We start from the raw sequence: 18,057 nt of genomic DNA, 5'->3' as shown, positions 1-18,057 counted from the left end.
GGGGGCCTGGCCCTCTGGAGGCGGCAACGCTGGTACCTTGGCCTGCCCCAGCCGTACCAGCACCTGCCCAAGGGCCTGGCCGACCGCTGGCATTTGCTGGCATTTGCACCCACTCGCTGGCTTTTGTCTCTCCGAGGGCTCTGCGTGTGAGCTGCCCTCCTGAGCTGCAGCGTAGCCCCCCTCCACTTCCTGGGCCGAGTTAACCAGACCGACTGCAGCCCCCCTGCTGCTCCGCTGGCCCCAGCTCGAGCACCCCTCCCCCCCCAACCCCCCAGCTCACTCCTTGCCTCCCCTTAAACGTGACCCGCTTTCTCCGCACGGCAATGTCTTGAATGGGTTTGCGGTAGACACGGACCCTCTCTGGTTTGGCTCTGAGATGGGATGAATTGCGTCCTCACCTCCACGACCTGTGAATGTGACCTTATTTGGAAATAGGGTCTTTGCAGATGATCAGGACGAGGCTGTACTGGAGTCGGGCGGTTCCCAGTCCAATATGACGTATAAGGAGGGGAAATCTGGACACAGAGACACACATGCACAGAGGGAAGGTGCTGCGGAGACAAGGGAGAACGCCCTGTGGAGACTGGGGTGACACTGCCACCAGTCAAGGAACATCTGGGGCGACCAGAAGCTGGAAGAGGCAGAGAAGGACCCTCCCCTACAGGTTCTAGAGGGAGCACGGCCCTGCCCACACCTTGACCTTGGCCTCCAGAACTGAGACACTAAATTTCTGTCGTTCTGAGCCACCCAGTCTGTGGTACCTTGTAACGGCAGCCCCAGGAGATAGGCCCCCTAGGTTTCTGCTGTGAGGTGGGAAGTTGGGGGAGAGGACCCCAGTACCTGCCTCAAAAGGGGTGCAGGCAGAATAAACACAAATGCCGGGCGTGCTGGGTGACCGAGCCCCTCTCTAGGTCCTCGGAGGTGAAATGATAGGGGCCTAAGACCACTCAGAGGTGCCGGCTCTCCCACTGACCTTCCAGCTGGGGCCTGGAGTTTTCCATCTTCTCATTCTACTGCCCACCCATGTTCCCTTTCTTTTCTCTCTCCTCCATACTTTCATAACGAAAAAAATTTTTTTTTTTTTACTTTTTCCGTGTTTTTTTTTTTTAAAGTAATTACAGAGCAGGTAGTCGTTGACGCAAACCTCCCTTCAGTATCAAAAGAGTCTGTGGGGCAGGAGAGGGCTGGGGGCAACGGCGGGGGGCGGGCTGAGGCCGCCCCGACCCCGGCCAGTGGGGACCAGGGGCCGGGAATGGACTCCCCCGGGGCAGGGCCAGGGGCTCGGGAGGCTCTGACGACGTGGCTGTCTCTTCAGTTTAGAGGGCGGGGGTCGGGGGTGGGACAGGCGTCAAACTGCAAAAAATGAACCGTAAAAGGAGGGCTGTTGGGGGTGAGGGGAGAGGACACTCCTGAAAAAAGCTCCTCTCTCCCCCGGAAGGCGGAGGGCCGGGAGCAGTTGGTCGGGAGAGCGAGGAGGAAAAGCGGAGGGTTCCGGCCACTCCCGTCCTGCGTCCCCTCCCGCGGCCGGGGAGGGGGGCGAGGCCGGAACCACGCGGGTTCCATTCCCGGAGCCCCGCACTGTCCTCGCTGGGGCGAGCTGCCCTGGGGTGCGGACGCGGGTAGGGCTCCGAGCTGCCTGCCCCGACCTCCCCGGTGCGGGGCTGGGGCTGCGGGGAGGGTGCCGGTCCGGCCCCCGCCCCGGGGGTCCCCCCTGCCCGGCAGGCCGGAGGCTTCAGATCTGCGTCTCCTGCACGTTCTCCTTGGAGCCGCTCTTGAAGAGCAGAGGTTCGTGGATGGAGTTGAGGCCGGGCGGACCTTTGCCCCCGCAGCCCCCGCCACTGGGGTTGCTGCTGTAGTGCGCCTTGAAGGCGGCCGCCACGTAGTGGTGGTGGTTGAGGTGGTCGCGCTCCAGGGCGGGCAGGGCCAGGTGGCTGTCCCCGCCCACGCCGCCCCCGCCGGCCACAGCGGCGGCGGCGGCCACGGACACGGCGGAGGCGGCGGGCAGCTCGTCCTCCACGTTGATGATCTCCACTGTGCGCGTGGGCCCGTGGTGCTTGTGGAGCTGGTGCTGCTTGCGCAGCTTGTAGAAGGCCACGAGCATCACGGCGGCCATGAACGTGATGGCCACGAAGCAGCCGATGATGATCTTGGTGGTCTTCATGACGTCGTCCAGGTCCTTGAGGGCGTTCTCCGTCACGTCCGTTATGGGCACCGTGAACGCCTTCTCCGTGGGGCGCGAGGAGCGCGGGGCGGGCGCCGTGGTGGACGACGAGGCCGGGCCGGCCGCCTCCCCCGGCCGGCCCCCGCCCCAGACGCCGTCCGTCGTGGGCCCCGGCGGCTCCTTCTCGGTCCCCCGCGGCTGCAGGGCCTCCTCTCCGGGCTGCGTTTCCAGGGTCTCCACTGTCACCGTGGTGAAGTAGGTGTAGCCGCCGCTGCCCCCGCCGCCGCCCCCGCCCCCGGGGCCGCCCCCGCCGCCCCCGGCGCCTCCGGCCGCCACGGGGTCCACGGCCGAGACGTTGAGCGTGGCCGAGGCGGTGGTGTTGCCGGCCGAGTTCGTCACCATGCAGGTGTACTGGCCCGTGTCCTGCACGGTGACGTTGGTGAAGTTGAGCGTGCCGTCGTGCAGGACGGAGATGCGCACGCGGTAGGAGCCGTGGGTCATGAGGGTGCCGTTGGGCGTCAGCCAGTTGACGGAGGTCATGGACGTGCCCGTGCGGCACTTGAGCTCGGCGGCCATGCCCTCCGTGACGTTGAGGTCCGTGGGCGGCTCCACGATGACGGGCGCGTAGCAGGTGAAGTGCGACTGGTCCAGCTCGCCGATGTAGCGCCCCTTGAGGCCGGCGGGCGCGTGGCAGCGCGCGCAGCACGTCGTGTTGCTGGGCACCGTCTCCTTGAGCCACCAGCTCAGCCAGAGCACGTCGCAGTTGCAGTGCCAGGGGTTGTGGTTGAGGTGGACGCGCTCGAGGCGGTGCAGGGGCGTGAAGAGGTCGTGGGGCAGCGACATCAGGTTGTTGTGGGACAGGTTGAGCTCCTCCAGCGACTTGAGGTCGTCGAAGGCGTTGCGCTCGATGGTGGCCACCTGGGCGTGCATCAGCCACAGCTTGCGCAGGCTGGTCAGGCCCTGGAAGGAGCCCGGGCGGATCAGGTCCAGCCGGTTGCCCGACAGCTCCAGCTCCTCCAGGCGCACCAGGGCCGTCAGGTTGGGGATGTCCTTGAGGTTGCACATGCCCAGGTTGAGGTAGCGCAGGTTCACCAGGCCCTCGAAGGCTGCCTCGGAGATGTACTCCAGCCGCTTGAGCTCGCCCAGGTCGAGGCGGCGCAGCGAGGGCACGCGGTTGAAGGCGTACGACGGGATGCTCTCAATGGGGTTGTTCCGCAGCCAGAGCTCCCGCAGCTTGGACAGGTACTCAAAGGCCTGCGTGGGCACTGTCGTCAGCCGGTTGTCAAACAGCTCCAGGGTGTTGAGGCTGGGCAGCCCGTTGAAGGCGCCCACCTCGATCTTGCGCACCAGGTTCTTACTCAGCTGCAGGATCTCCAGGTGCCGCAGGTGCTTGAATGTGTCCGTCCGGATCACCTGGGGTCGGGAAGGGGAGACACCATCAGTGATACTGATACTAACGGAGTCGACCACAGAGGGTTTTTAAAAAAATTTATTTTATTAAAGTATAGTTTATTTATTTATTTATCTATCTTTTGGCCGTGCCCTGTGGCTTGCGGGATCTTAGTTCCCCAACCAGGGATCGAACCCGAGTCCCCTGCAGTAGAAGCGTGGACTCCTAACCACTGGACCGCCAGGGGAGTCCCTAAAGTATAGTTGATTTAATGTTAATTTCTAATGTAAAGCAAAGTGATTCAGTTATACATATATGAAAATATATGTATATATTGATATATGAAAAAGAATATATATACACATTCTTTTTCATATTCTTTTCCATGATGGTTTATCACAGGATGTTGAATATAGTTCTCTGTGCTATATGGTAAGACCTTGTTGTTTATCCTTTCTATATATAATACTTTGCATCTGCTAATCCCAAACTCCCACTCCATCCCTCCCCCCTCCCCCCTCCCCTTTGGCAACCACGCGTCTGTTCTCTATGTCTGGATCACAAGAGTTTTGAGTGCTGGTGAGGGTGCTGGGCCGCCCCGTCTCTCCACCTTTCCTGTAAGACCATGAGGTCACTGTGGAAAGCAGTTTGATGGTTTCTTATAAAGTTAAACAGAGAGTTAGTTACACAGGACACGGCCATTCTACGCCCGAGTATTTCCCCAAGAGAAATGACAGCAGATATCCATCCAAAGGCCTGTGACAGGTGCTTGCAGCATCTGTGTTCATTACAGCCTAAGCCGGAAATGACCCAGTGTCCGGCAGCAGGTGAAGGACCCACGCTCTATGCTGTAGGATGGAACACTATGGCTCAGCAATGAAAAGGAATGAACTTTCCACACAATGACTTGAATGGATCTCACGGGCGTCAGGTTGAGCAAACGCAGCCAGATGCAAAGGAGCACATGCCATGGGACCCTGTCCATTCCACAAGCGTGTGTGTGTGTGTGTGTGTGTGCATGCGTGTTGGGGCAGGGGGAGGACAGTCTGGGAAGGGGCACGAGAGAACTTTCCGGGCTGATAGAAATGTCCCTAGTTGGGGTGGTGCCTACAAGGGTGAATGTAACTGTCAAAACTCCCCAGACTGGGGACTTCCCTGGTGGTCCAGTGGTTAAGAATCCGCCTTCCAGTGCAGGGGATGTGGATTTGATCCCTGGTAGGGGAAATAAGATCCCACATGCTGTGGGGCAAATAAGCCCGTGCGCCAACTAAGCCCGCGCGCCAACTAAGCCCACGCGCATTACAACTAGAGAGAAGCCCGCGTGCCGCGATGAAGAGCCCGCATGCCGCAACTAAGACCTGATGGGGCCAAGTAAATAAATATTTAAAAGAAAACAAAACTCCCCAAACTGTACCCATAACATGAGAGGCATTTTATTCTATGTAAATTACACCTCAATCAAAAAGATTAAAAATAGGGAACTCCCTGACGGTCCAGTAGTTAGGACTCTGCGCTCTCCCTGTGGAGGGCCTGGGTTCGATCCCTGGTTGGGGTACTAAAATCCCACAAGCCGTGTGGCATGGCCAAAAAAAAAAAAAGATTAAAAATAGTTATACCAGCAGCTAACATGCATCAGGCACTTCTTGGGTGCCAGACGCTGTTCTGAGTGCTTTAGAGCCGACAACTCAATCCTCCAAACTGCCCTGTGAGATAGGTGCTTATTCAATACACACAACTCTGAAATCCACAGAGCCCCGAAAACCACATTTCTCATAACTTTGGCACCAAACCTGATCAGAACTCATGTGAAGCTGTTCAAAGCTTTTATTGATCCCACTCATGTGACTATTCAAAGATTCCACTCTAGAAACATACCCAGATTTGATAAGGGGTATAAGATCCACTGGGGGTGCTGTAAAAATCTATGCTGTATAGTAATACCTTTCTAATATCAGATGCCCAAACTCAACTAGCCTCAAGTGTTTCACATGAGGGATTAAGAATTATCTCCATCTAAGCGGGAGGAGATGGAGGCACAGGGAGGTGCAGTGACTTGCCCAGGGATGCACAGGAGGCGCTGGCAGATCTGGGATTGGACCGAGGTTGTCTGGCTCCAGAGTCACGGCTCTTAATCCCTGAACTTGGCTGCCACGTCTCAGGGCTGAGGCTGATGCACCACAGAAGGGGCAGTGTTGGGCTGGGCATGGAAGGCAGAATCTTACCAGATTCTCCCCACTGATCACTCAGGTACACTGAGGCACAGAAGACAATGCAGCCATCAGATAGCGTTTCTGAAGCCTCGTTAACGCCATGGAAACACTTGCATTAAAATATTAAGGGGAGGGACTTCCCTGGTGGTGTAGTTGTTAAGAATCCGCCTGCCAATGCAGGGGACACGAGTTCGAGCCCTGGTCCAGGAAGATCCCACATGCCGCGGAGCAACTAAGCCCATGCGCCACAACTACTGAGCCTGCGCTCTGGAGCCCGTGAGCCACAACTACTGAGCCCATGTGCCGCAGCTACTGAAGCCCACGTGCCTAGAGCCTGAGCTCCGGAACAAGAGAAGCCACCGCAATGAGAAACCCATGCACCACAACAAAGAGAAGCCCCCGCTCGCCACAACTAGAGAAAGCCCGCGCGCAGCAACAAAGACCCAACAACGAAGACCCAACGCAACCAAAAATAAATAAATAAATTTATTAAAAAAAAAAATTAACGGGATAATGGTGAACTCTAGGTAGCATACTGTGTGCTTGTGACTTTGTAGAACTGAAAAAAGCAGCTGAGGAATTAGGTATCTGCGTATATGCACCAAGAAAAGACTGCAAGGAAATGCCCTAACCACTTCTTAGTGGTGAACTCCAGCTGATGAGGATTATGGGCAATTTTAACTCAAGTTATTTTTTTCTTTAATGAACAAAAATTCCTTTTTTTTTTTTTGGCTGTGCTGCGCGGCATGTGGGATCCTAGTTCCCCGACCAGGGATCGAACCCGTGCCCCTGAAGTGGAAGTGCGGAGTCTTAACCACTGGACTGCCAGGGAAGTCCCCAAAATTACTTTTAAGTAGAAAAACACTGTAAAAACTTTAAGAAAAGACTGTACCTGGGAGGCACCCAGCATAAGGAAAATAATATTCCTGGTACCGTTATCATCATAAGACAATAACAGCCACCATTTCTGCCAGCGCGATCCAACAGAAATACGACACCAGCTACCTGTTTAATTTTAAATTTCCTAGAGGCCACATTAAAAAAAAAAAAACCAAGACAGATGAAACCAATTTTAATAATTGATTAGCCCAATAGGTCCAAAATATTATGATTTCATCATGTAACCAAGAGGGAAACTTACAAATGAGATATTTTACTCTCTTTTCACACTAAGTCTGCGGGGGTCCGATGTGTGTTTCACAGTACACGCCCTCGGCAGCAGGTCCTGCATTTCCCCTCAATAACAGTATACTGTGAGCGTTTTCCCATATCATGAGTATGCTTCTAAAACCTGACTTCCGTGGCCACCTAGAATCCCTCCCCGGGGCTACACCTCCTTTCTGATGTTGAGATGGAATTGACAAGGTCAGTTTTTTATTTTCCTTAACGTGCTTCCGCCTCCTCTCATTTCTGGCAGCGAACACGGCTAATCTTTAGAACTGGACGAGGACCAGGAGGGCTGGCCTGGGGTGTCTGCAGCCTGCTGGCGGTGTGGCCGATGCGGCCGTGTCTGTGTGGGGTGAGAAGAAGAGGGGGCTGGAGAGCCTTGGCCTGACAGCCCTCGGGCCCTGGAGCCCCAGCTCTGCTGCGTGGGCTGCTGGAGCCTTGGTTTCCTCCTCTGAGGGACCGCGGGAAGAGCCCAGCCCCTCGCCTCCCACCCTGCTCTCTTGCTGCCTGCCCAACCCGTGAGGTGCTAAACAACAGCACAACGAAAAGCTTTCCTGATCAAACAGTCTGGCCCCTTTGCTTTGCTCGACTCTCGAGTTTCCCAAATATAATAACCCGAGAACCCTTCTCACAGGCTGCCTTTTATCACTGCCCCGGGAAACGCTGGCAAAGCACCAAGCAGGCTTCTAGTTGCTGTTTCTATTAATAATAGTAATAATAATAATAGTGGTAATAATAATAATAATAATAATAAGAGGATCCAGGCATTACTAATCGCTAGGGAGAAAATGAAGTAATGATCCAGTCATTACTAATCGCTAGGGAGAGAATGAAGTCTGAAGGTCAGACTTGAGGGTTTGGACGGACAAATTGAGAACAAAGGGATTGCTGGCCCAGGTGTTGGAGTGGCCCGTTGCCTGGTCTGAGTCACATGTAGTTCTGGGGGCCTCCCCAGTTCCCAGCAAACCCGTCTGCATGCCCCACCCTGCCCCCGCTCCTGCCGGGGTCCTTGTTCTCGGCGCGGCCCCTCCAGCCTGCCTTCCCAGTCGAAAGCGGGCCTGCAGCCTAGAGGCCCCTGCATCGTCCACGGCCTCCCCTTGTGAGGGTTGGTCAGGCAGCAAGCCGCCGGTTCTAATCCTTTTGAAAGTCTCACAGCCATCTTCTCTCTGTCCCCACGGTCGGTCCAGCTCACGCCTCAACCTGCCTGGCCTCCAGTCTCTCCCCTCAAGTTCATCTCCAGGGCCTTGCCACACCCAGAGCTGGCCCTGCCTCTGCTTTCCTCTAGAGCCCTCCGTGGCTCCCCAGTGCCCTCCGAGGAAATTCAGCCTGCCTTGCAAGCCCCGCTTGGCCTGGCCTGTAGGCTCCCCTCACTTGCAGCCCTCACTCCGGCTACATTTCAGCCAGTATGAACTTCGTGGAGCTATCTCACAGGCACTCCCCCTGTGCATACACTGTTCCTCTGCTCGGAATTCCCTTCCCTCTTCATCCACCTCGAAAACCCCTGCTCACTCTCTTGGGCCCAGCCCAAGTGTCTCACACTCATCCATCCGTCGCTTATTTATTGAACGGGGATAAAGGAGTTCTGAAGGGGCAAACGGAGGAGGACCATTCTCTGTGGAAGGGCGTTGTAATGTCAGCCCTGCAGAGCTGTTTCGAGGATGCAAGGTCATCGGTGAGATTCGCTCAGCACAAGGCGTGGCCCTCGCAGGTGGCATCTGGGCTGCAGCGATGAATGCCAGGCTCTGGGCTGGGTGTCCGCATCCGTCAGCTCGGCTTGTCCCCACCAGCCCTGCAGGGCAGGTGTTGTTCGCTCCCTTTCACAGAAGGAACCACTCGGCGAGGTTACTCGATGAGGGGTTTGAACCTGGGCAGCCCACAGGCCAGCATCGTGCCCTGTTTCAGAGACCAGGAGCCGAGGCTCAGCGAGGTCAGGCGACTCAGCAGGGCTGCTCACCTTCCCCGGGGGAAGTGGGAAGGCCGCAGCTAGGAGTCCAGCCCGGGTCTCCCTGATCCTCTGGACAAAGCAAGTGAAACTACACCATGTCCATAAGGTGCGTCCTGGCAGAGCCCGAGGCTGCGGCTGCTCCTGTTCCACGTGCTTTGTCCCAGTTGCGATGAGAAGGGGGTGTGTGAAGGGAGATGCAGGGGCACTCCCAAAGCGGGTGGGGTCCCCCCGCCAGTCACTTGAATGATGCACTTGGGAATAAGCAGGACGGGGGTGTTGCTGAGAAGGGAAGTCTGGTTTTATTGAGGATGTGCTGTAGGATTGCTTAAAATAGTGAGTCCCTTTATTTTTAACAGGATTCCAGTCTTTTCTCCCTCCTCCTCTCTGCAGGGTGACTGGGGAGCAGCCTAGTGGGCGGGGGTGGGGGGTGGGGGGTGGAGTCAGGGCTGGGTCTGAATCTTGGCTTTGCTGTTGACCAGCTGTGTGAACTTGGCTGAGTGTCCTAACGTCTCTGAGCCCACTTTCCTCGCAGGTCCTGCAGGGTTATTGTGAGGCTTGGACAAGATAGTGAATGCTTGGGACATGGCAAGCAGGCAGTAAGACATATTTTTAAATTGTTGATGCAGCTGATAATGATCATTAACAATTGTCCTGCCTCTGGGCTTCCAGTTTCTTCCCCAGCCTCTTTCCTCTACATCAGCTGTCAGAATTGTCTAAGATGCAGTTCAGACCCTGCCAAATCCCTGCTCACAGCCCTCCCATGGCTCCCTTTGACCCTCAGCCTGGTGTCAGAGGCTCTGCAGGACCTGCCCCACTGGCCTCTCCTCTACTCCAGCCACAGGGAGATGTATGGGGTTCTATACGCTCACCATGCTCTGCTCAGCCTCTCTGCCTTTGCACAGGCTGTGCCCTCTGCCTGGAATGCCACCTTCCTCCTAGTTCTCTGGGATGTTCCAATTGTTTCTGCCAGGAGGCTCTCTTTGGCCTCCTGTTCACTGACTCATCACAGGTATTCTCTTATCAGACCCTTATCACACTGGCTCAATGCATCTGTCTCCTTGTCTAGGCTGTGAGTCTTCATGAGTAGAGACTCCATCTGAATCATTTCTGCATTCCCTGCACTCAGGTCAAGGCCTAGTTCATGGCGGACTTCAGAATGGACAAGGCTCATATTTGGAGAGTACCCACTGTGTGAGTCAATGTGCCTGCATGGCTTTTGGCCTGGGTGACAGCACCCAAAATGTTGAAATCCTCAGTGACAGAACTTGGGAACTGAGAGAGCACCAGTGTTCTGTTTTTGGTTCTGTTTCCAACTTATTCTTCTTTTTGCCTTAAAGTCCATGTGTCTGATATTATTAAAGACACACCAGCTTTCTTTAGGTTAGTGTTTGCCATCATTTTTGCTTTCATCCTTTCTGTCTTTATGTTTTAGGTATGTCTCTTGGATTTTGTTTTTCATTCAGTCTGAAAATCTCTGTCTTTTGACAGGAAGTTTAGTGTGTTTACATTTATTGTAATTACTAATCTATTTGGAATTATTTTTCCTATGTTTTTTCACGCTTTCTATTTGTCCTGATTTTTTTTTTGCAGCCTATTCATTCCCCTTTCCTATGACCTTTTGCAAAGATCGAGTTTCTTATTCCATTTCCCCCATTTACTATCTTAAGATTTATGTATTTTCTCTTCTTTTAGTGGTTAGCCTTAAGATTTAACATGCATACCTAAAGACCAAAGCCAATCAACTCCTCCCCTCTTCTTCCAAACAATACAAGGCTGATCCCATCTCTGACTCTGACAAAGTGCCATCCAGGGCAGGTTTCTAATAAGGCAAAAGGGGTGAGCCAGTATTTGTTAAGTGCCTAGTATTCACTGGACCCTATGCTAAACACTCTGAGGTCATGATCTCCTTTAATCCTTGTGGAAATCCTGTCACATGGAGATTATCAACCACATGTCCCTGCCTTCCTTCTTCATATTTGATGGTTTACAGCTGAGGCAATGGAGGTTCACTGAGGTAAAGTCATTTGCCCTCAGTCTCACAGCTCCAAAGTAGCAGAACTAGGACTCAAAGTCGGCTTCTCCTGAATCTAAACACCAGGTCTCCACCACACTCACCCACCTAAACCAAGAGAGTTGGGCTCTGTGTGGGTTTTGATGTGTTTTTTGAGCTGCAGAGCCCGTTCATTATTCAAACATTACCCATGTAGCGATTTGCTCATTTGACAGATATTCTTTGAGTGCCTGCTATGTGTCAAGCATCATGCCGGGCTCTGGGGATCCAGCATGGACAAGACAGCCATAGCCAAATTCCCAGAGCCTGACCTTGAGAGGGGAAGAGAAACACGAAACATATTATTATGCAAATGATCATTTAAGTGGTAATGGTATAAACGGATCTGGATCTCGGGAGATGCCCTGGTTGCAGGGGGAGAGGCAGGCCTGTGGCCCCTTCACAGCACAATTTGAAACCCCCGAGGCCAGATGATCTCAAATCCTCTTTGATGCCGAGGGCTGGCTCACTGACCCAGAGTCGGGTAGGCAAGGTGAGGACTGGTTCTCGGAGCAGGCAAATCCCCCTGTCCTCCCAGCCTGACATCTTTGGCCTGATGGGACGCTGACATCCTGTGATGTGGCAGAGGAGCTGGGGCTAGGGTCCTAACTACCCAAGTCACCAAGTCCCCTCCCTCCTTCAGCCCACGTTTGCTAAGCCCTCCCCAACCTGTGCGCCCGGCTCTGTGCTGATTGCCAAGGATGCAGACACCAGTCAGGCACCAGAACATGGTCTCATCAATGACCACCTCCCAACCTGACGGGGGCCTCTCCCCTCTCTTTCCATCCTGTAACTTGGCCTATTATTTAGGGGACTTTCCACTTCGGTGGTGGTAGGTAAACGCTACTAACTCTAGAAAAAAATCCCCATTGTGTTCTCTTGGGATTTTTTTTTAAAATTTAATTAATTAATTAATTTATTTATTTTTGGCTGCGTTGGGTCTTTGTTGATGCGCACGGGCTTTCTCTAGTTGCGGCGAGCGGGGGCTACTCTTCGTTGCGGTGTGTGGGCTTCTCATTGCGGTGGCTTCTCTTGTTGCGGAGCACGGGCTCTAGGCGCTTGGGCTTCAGTAGTTGTGACACTCAGGCTCAGTAGTTGTGGCTCGCGGGCTCTAGAGTGCAGGCTCAGTAGTTGTGGCACATGGGCTTAGCTGCTCCGCAGCATGTGGGATCTTCCTGGACCAGGGCTCGAACCCATGTCCCCTGCATTGGCAGGTGGATTCTTAACCACTGCGCCACCAGGGAAGCCCCTCTTTTGGGATTTTTAAGAAAATAAACTGTCAAGAAATCCCTTATTAAAAATTTAACTGTGGTTGGAAAATGGTGAAGTGAATTGTTCATCTTAACACTATTAAGATAAATTGCTTGTATGGGTTTTGAATGTAATGAACCGATAACAAAAGTTTAGTAAGCTTACTGTTGGGTATTTTTTTTTAATCTCGTTAATTATTTTACGTTCATAATTTAAAAGCCTTTTTTTTTTTTTTTTTTCCTCCGTACCAACTGTTTTTATGACAACTCCTCATATTTCTTCCTTCTCTGAGATCAGGGTCTTGTGCATCGCTTTTCAGTAGGGATTTCCCTGACCGCCAGGATGTGGCCAGAGCTGGGCGAGCATGGGGGCTAGTGTAGGCCCCTGCCTTGCTCACTGAGTCCCCCACCCCCCAGGCCTAGACTCGGCCTCCTGGGGCCTCCGTCTCCTCTGTAACGTGGGGACAGGGGCCCTGAGGACTAAGAGAGAACAAGCATGTACCACGACAACACAGCCCAGCCCAGGGGCAGGGTGGCCCCTCAGAATGCAGCACCCTCTCCATCCTCGCCGTTACCCCCTCACCGCCAACAACAAATCCTAAATTTGTCCCTGATAGGAGGGTCCAGGCCATGCCGGGCAACCCCTCTAACAGGGGAGGGGGGCATCCTAGAGGCTCCATGCCGCACCCCCCAGCAGCCATCCTGGGCGAGGGCAGCTGGAACCAACCTCAGCCTGCACCATGGGCCGGCCATCCTCAGCTACAGGAGGCAGGCAGGAGGGGCTCTGGCCAGAGCGAGAGAGGACACAGCCTGCTCCCCACGGGTCCCCAGCTCCCCAGAAGACCACTGTGCTCGGACAGGCCTGTCTCGTCCCCGGCCCCCAACCCTGCCCGGCTGTCACTGCAGGTTGAGCCCTGCGGCCTGGTGGTTAAAGCTCTGGGGTCAGACAGCCGGAGTTCCTGATCCAGACTGCCCTTTACTGCTTCTGTGACTTGGAGCAAATTTCAGACCTCCTGGGGCCACTTCCCCATCTGTACAGTGGGGCTTATAAGATCTACCTCCTAGAATTGGTGAGAGGATGCCCTCAACCCCCAACCCAGGAGCCCAGATGGGTATCTAAACCTGCGTGCAGACAATGCAGGGGCGAGCGCTATACCAGAGGGGGGTGCCAGCCGCTAAGTGCACCCCAGCTTTGCCTAAGATGGTGCGTGGGGGGGAGTGGGGAAGTGGGGTCAGGCTCAGGCTCAAGCCACGCCGCCTCCCCCACTTGCACCTCCCTCTCTTGCTTGACTGTTTCACTCAGCTCATCTCCATCTAAAACACACCGGCATTGGAATTCCCTGGTGGTCCAGTGGTTAGGGCTCCATGCTTCCACTGCAGGGGGCACGGGTTCGATCCCTGGTCGGGGAGCTAAGATCCCACACGCCGTGTGGCACAGCCCAGAACACCAGCACTGGGACTTCCCTGGTGGCGCAGTGGTTAAGAACCCGCCTGCCAATGCAGGGCACACGGGTTCGAGCCCTGGTCCGGGAAGATCCCACATGCTGCGGAGCAACTAAGCCCACGCACCACAATTACTGAAGCCCGTGCGCCTAGAGCCCGTGCTCCGCAACAAGAGAAGCCACCACAATGAGAAGCCCGCGCACTGCAACAAAGAGTAGCCCCCACTTGCTGCAACTAGAGAAAGCCCGCACGCAGCAATAAAGACCCAACACAGCCAAAAATAAATAAATAAATAAAAAACAAAACAAACCAAAAAAACACTGGCATTGTGCTGTGCACCTCCTGCACTGTCTCTGTTTCCACCCAGCTTCACCAGGGCAGGGACGTGAATCTGTCCTGCTCACTGTGCGTACAGCAGTGCCTGGCACACAGTAGGTGCATTGTAGGGAGAGGGACACATGAGTCTCAGCCTCCTCTCAGTCGGAGCCTGTTTCCAGGTGGAGACTTCACGGTGGCATCTTGAGGATCACACTTCTGCCCGGTGTGGGCAAGCACAGAAGGTGACTTTGGCTATTCAGGGACAACGTGTTTTCCGAAGGGAGGGAAGGGTGTCTGAGCCCAGCAGGGGGCGTCCCTGAGTGAGGTGAGGCTGGGACACCCAGTTTGAGAAGGGTCTTCTCTTGGGGGAACATGGGCCGTTTTAAAGCCCAGGAATGACGTGGTGACGCTGGCTGAGGGTGGGGGAACAGACTGTGGCCAGGTGGCCGGAAGGAAGCCGGGGGGAGTGTCCTGATGGGCAAGGTCAGGCCAGAGCAGGGACTCCAGACATGGAGTCAGGACTCGATTACAGTTCTGTCATCAGGTCACCAGGGTGGAGAGCCCAGTAACTATGAATTAGGAAGCATCAGGAATGGCACTGAAGAACCCAAGGCAATCTACAGATTCGATGCAATCCCTATCAAATTACCAACGGCATTTTTCACAGAACTAGAACAAAAAATTTAAGAATTCGTATGGAACACAAATGACCCTGAACACCCAAAGTGATCCTGAGAAAGAAAAACGGAGCTGGAGGCATCAGACTCCCTGACTTCAGACTATACTACAAAGCTATAGTAATCAAAACAGTATGGTACTGGCACAAAAACAGAAATACAGATCAAAGGAATGGCGCTGAAGAAATACAGTCTTGCAGCCTGCCTGCCTGGGCTAAGTCCCAATTCCACTGACTGTGGCCTCTTGAACCAGAGTCTTACTCCTGCACCTCAGTTTCCTCATCTGTACAATGGGGATAAGAACAGGCCCTGCTCACAGGGTCGCCGTGGGAAGGGCTTGGAGCAGTGCTGGGGCTGCATGAATCGTCTCCCACTTTCCGCCTCTGAGGCCCTCAGTCTGCTCAACTGAGAAGTGGGGGTGAGATCTGGGCCTGTGGTGAGGTTCAGAGGCCACATGGCTTGGCAAGACGGCAAGCCATTCTCTGATTCATTAACTTAACAGTTGTATTTGGGGACCTACAGTCCATCAGGCTCTGTGCTGAGTGCTGGGGCCAGCGGCGACCACAAGCGTGACCAACAGATTTGGGCACCAGAGGGACCCGTGGGCCTGACTGGACCGGGGGCTCAGAGAAGGTGCCTCTGAGGCCAAGACATTTCTCTGACTCAAGAAAGATGACAGTGACCGACCCTGATGACGGTCTCACTATGAACACTAGCTGGACCTCTCAGGAGCTGACCGCTCGCCAGCCCCTCTTCCCTCATCTGAGCCGCTGAGACCACTGAGTCCCCAGGGCCCCCAAGACCACCCAGCATGCAGTGGTGCTCATTACATGCTGGTCCAAAGGTTAAAGACATGGAATTTCTCGGTGGCTCTAAGACGGAAGGACTGTTATCCCCATTTTACTGATGACAAAACTGAGGCCCAGATGAGTTCCATAATGTTCCCGAGAAGTTGTGATTCAAACCCCAATGGTCCCTTACAATCTTAAGTGCTGGTGTTACCTAGGTGAGTGGGAAACTGGAAGAGTATTCCAGAAAGAGGGAACACCATGTGTGAAGGTGCTGAGCTAGGAGGGAGTGGAAAGGGCCAGTGTGATGCCCGGGATGCAGGAGGCTGGAGGGGGGAGGGGTGGGGCTGCATCCTGAAGGACCCTGCCTTCATCAGGGTAGGTACCAGAGGGAACACCTCAGGGTTTGATGGTCAAAGAAGCGGACCAGCTCTCTGGCATCAGACTTGCCCCGTGAGGTGTGAGGCAGGAAGCGTGTATCACCCTTTCCTGAGCCGCTCACCAACAGAGTCTGAGGCAGCCTTTGTGCTACCCCCCACCTTCTGCCCCGGCCCCGAGGCAGGCAGGCCAGCTCTCATGGAATAAATGGGGGAGGGGCTCCACCCACATCTCCTCCGGCTCGAAAAAACTAAATCAAAACCAGGCAGAGTGGGCTTCCCTGGTGGCGCAGTGGTTGAGAATCTGCCTGCCAATGCAGGGCACACGGGTTCGAGCCCTGGTCTGGGAAGATCCCACATGCCGCGGAGCAACTAGGCCCGTGAGCCACAACTACTGAGCCTGCGCGTCTGGAGCCTGTGCTCAGCAACAAGAGAGGCCGTGATAGTGAGAGGCCCGCGCACCGCGATGAAGAGTGGCCCCTGCTCGCCGTAACTAGAGAAAGCCCTTGCACAGAAACGAAGACCCAACACAGCCAAAAATAAATAAATAAATTTATAAAACCAGGCAGAGTGAGAACCCCAAACTGGAGACGATCCAAATGCCCATCAACAGAAATGCATAAAGGAATTGAGGTATCTGCATCAGATAGAATGTGATCCAACGATACAAAAGGAAAAGGGGAAAAGCCACAGCCACAGGAAACACCAAGCATGCGTCTCAGCAGCTGTGCGGAGCCAAGGAAGCCGGACGTGCAGGAGTGTAGGCGCCTGATTCCCTTGGCCTGGAGTGAGGACTCTGGGGAGGGTTGTCTCTGGGGAGAAGGGGGAGGAAATGAGGGGAGAGCACAGAGGCTTCAGGGGCTCTTTATATTCCATTTCTTGCCCTGGTGGCATTGACGTGGCCCTTCCTTTTCTGATGACCTTTTGAGCTGGACATTCACGTCCGTGTTCTTCTTATGTGTGTGTTACACGTGATAATAAAAATAAGTCAGGAAGAAACAGACAGGGCATCTGGAGTCCCATCTGACAGGTGTGGAAACTGAGTGCCAGAGGGGGCGACGGGATGATCTAGGGTTCCGGGGGTGCTTCCGGGGGAAGGAAGGAGGAAACCAGAGTCAGGATGGAAGCTGGACAGGTTGAATTAGGCATCCAGTCCTGGGGGGCCTGGGTGTGGCCCCTGAGGCTGGCTGCTTTTTTCCTGCCCAGGTGACCCGAGTGTCCCACGGGCCTGCAGGTGGGGCTGCCCTTGCTGACCTCTAGAGAGGACCCTTCCACACCCCTCGGTCCACCATTCCCTTCCTTCAAGGGCTCTGGCTGGGAAAAGTCCATCCTGTCAAAAACTCCCTGTATTTCCTGATGCTGGTGGGATCGGCCACACGGAAAATTGCAAACTAGCATGTAACTGAAAAGCCATTTCTGGTGTTTGCCTTGGTCGTGCACTACAGTGTGTTCTTCTTTGCAGCAGATTGACTTTCCTAAAGCTGAACCCTGGCTGGCAGGGCCTTGCTTCTCCACGGCGGCTCCTGGGGCCTGGGGCAAGCCACCGGGGTCACTGCCATCTGGGTGACCTTGGACAAGCAGGTGAACAAGCCACCTGCGCCTCTGTTTCCACATCTGTCAAATGGGAACAATCCCACCATCAAGGAAACAAACGAGTCAGGGCATATCCTCCACAAACTGTAGTTTCTCCTCCCTTCTCCAGGGAAGGGTGAGCAAATGCCAGTGTAGACTTTTTTCTTCGGCTCGTGTAACATTTTGTACTTGTTATTTTTTTTTTAAATTAATTTACTTATTTATTTATGGCTGTATTGGGTCTTCGTTTCTGTGCAAGGGCTTTCTCTAGTTGCGGCAAGTGGGGGCCACTCTTCATCGTGGTGCGCGGGCCTCTCATTATCGCGGCCTCTCTTGTTGCAGAGCACAGGCTCCATATGCGCAGGCTCGGTAATTGTGGCTCACGGGCCTAGTTGCTCCGTGGCGTGTGGGATCTTCCCAGACCAGGGCTCGAACCCGTGTTCCCTGCATCAGCAGGCAGATTCTCAACCACTGCGCCACCAGGGAAGCCCTGTACTTGTTATTTTTAAGTTGAATTTTTCCTGATTACAAGAAGTATTAAATGCCCTCATTGAAGAAAATTTAGGGAATAAAGAAAACATAAAGAAGAAATTAAGGGAATTCCCTGGCGTTCCAGTGGTTAAGACTTGGTGCTTTCACTGCCATGGGCTCGGGGTTCAATCCCTGGTCAGGGAACTAATATCCCACAAGCCTGAGGGCACGGCCAAAG

General features: G+C 54.2%; 1 protein-coding gene across 4 annotated transcripts in view; it reads right to left on the bottom strand.

Moving 5' to 3' along the window:
* Nucleotides 1-309: 309 nt before the first annotated feature.
* Nucleotides 310-18,057, bottom strand: part of LRRC4B (leucine rich repeat containing 4B) — a 40,752-nt gene continuing 23,004 nt past the window's right edge. For all 4 annotated transcript variants that reach the window (XM_036833427.1, XM_036833424.1, XM_036833426.1 and 1 more), the window contains one exon: nucleotides 310-3,574. In XM_036833427.1, coding sequence (XP_036689322.1) covers nucleotides 1,733-3,574 — 1,842 coding nt within the window. In that variant the 3' untranslated portion in view covers nucleotides 310-1,732. The remainder of the gene's footprint in view (nucleotides 3,575-18,057) is intronic.

This window comes from Balaenoptera musculus, chromosome 19 (genome assembly GCF_009873245.2).
Source record: "Balaenoptera musculus isolate JJ_BM4_2016_0621 chromosome 19, mBalMus1.pri.v3, whole genome shotgun sequence".
Classification (NCBI taxonomy): Eukaryota; Metazoa; Chordata; class Mammalia; order Artiodactyla; family Balaenopteridae; genus Balaenoptera; species Balaenoptera musculus.
The sequence above is the reverse complement of the archived record's forward strand: the minus strand, read 5'-3'. Positions and strand labels throughout refer to the sequence as shown.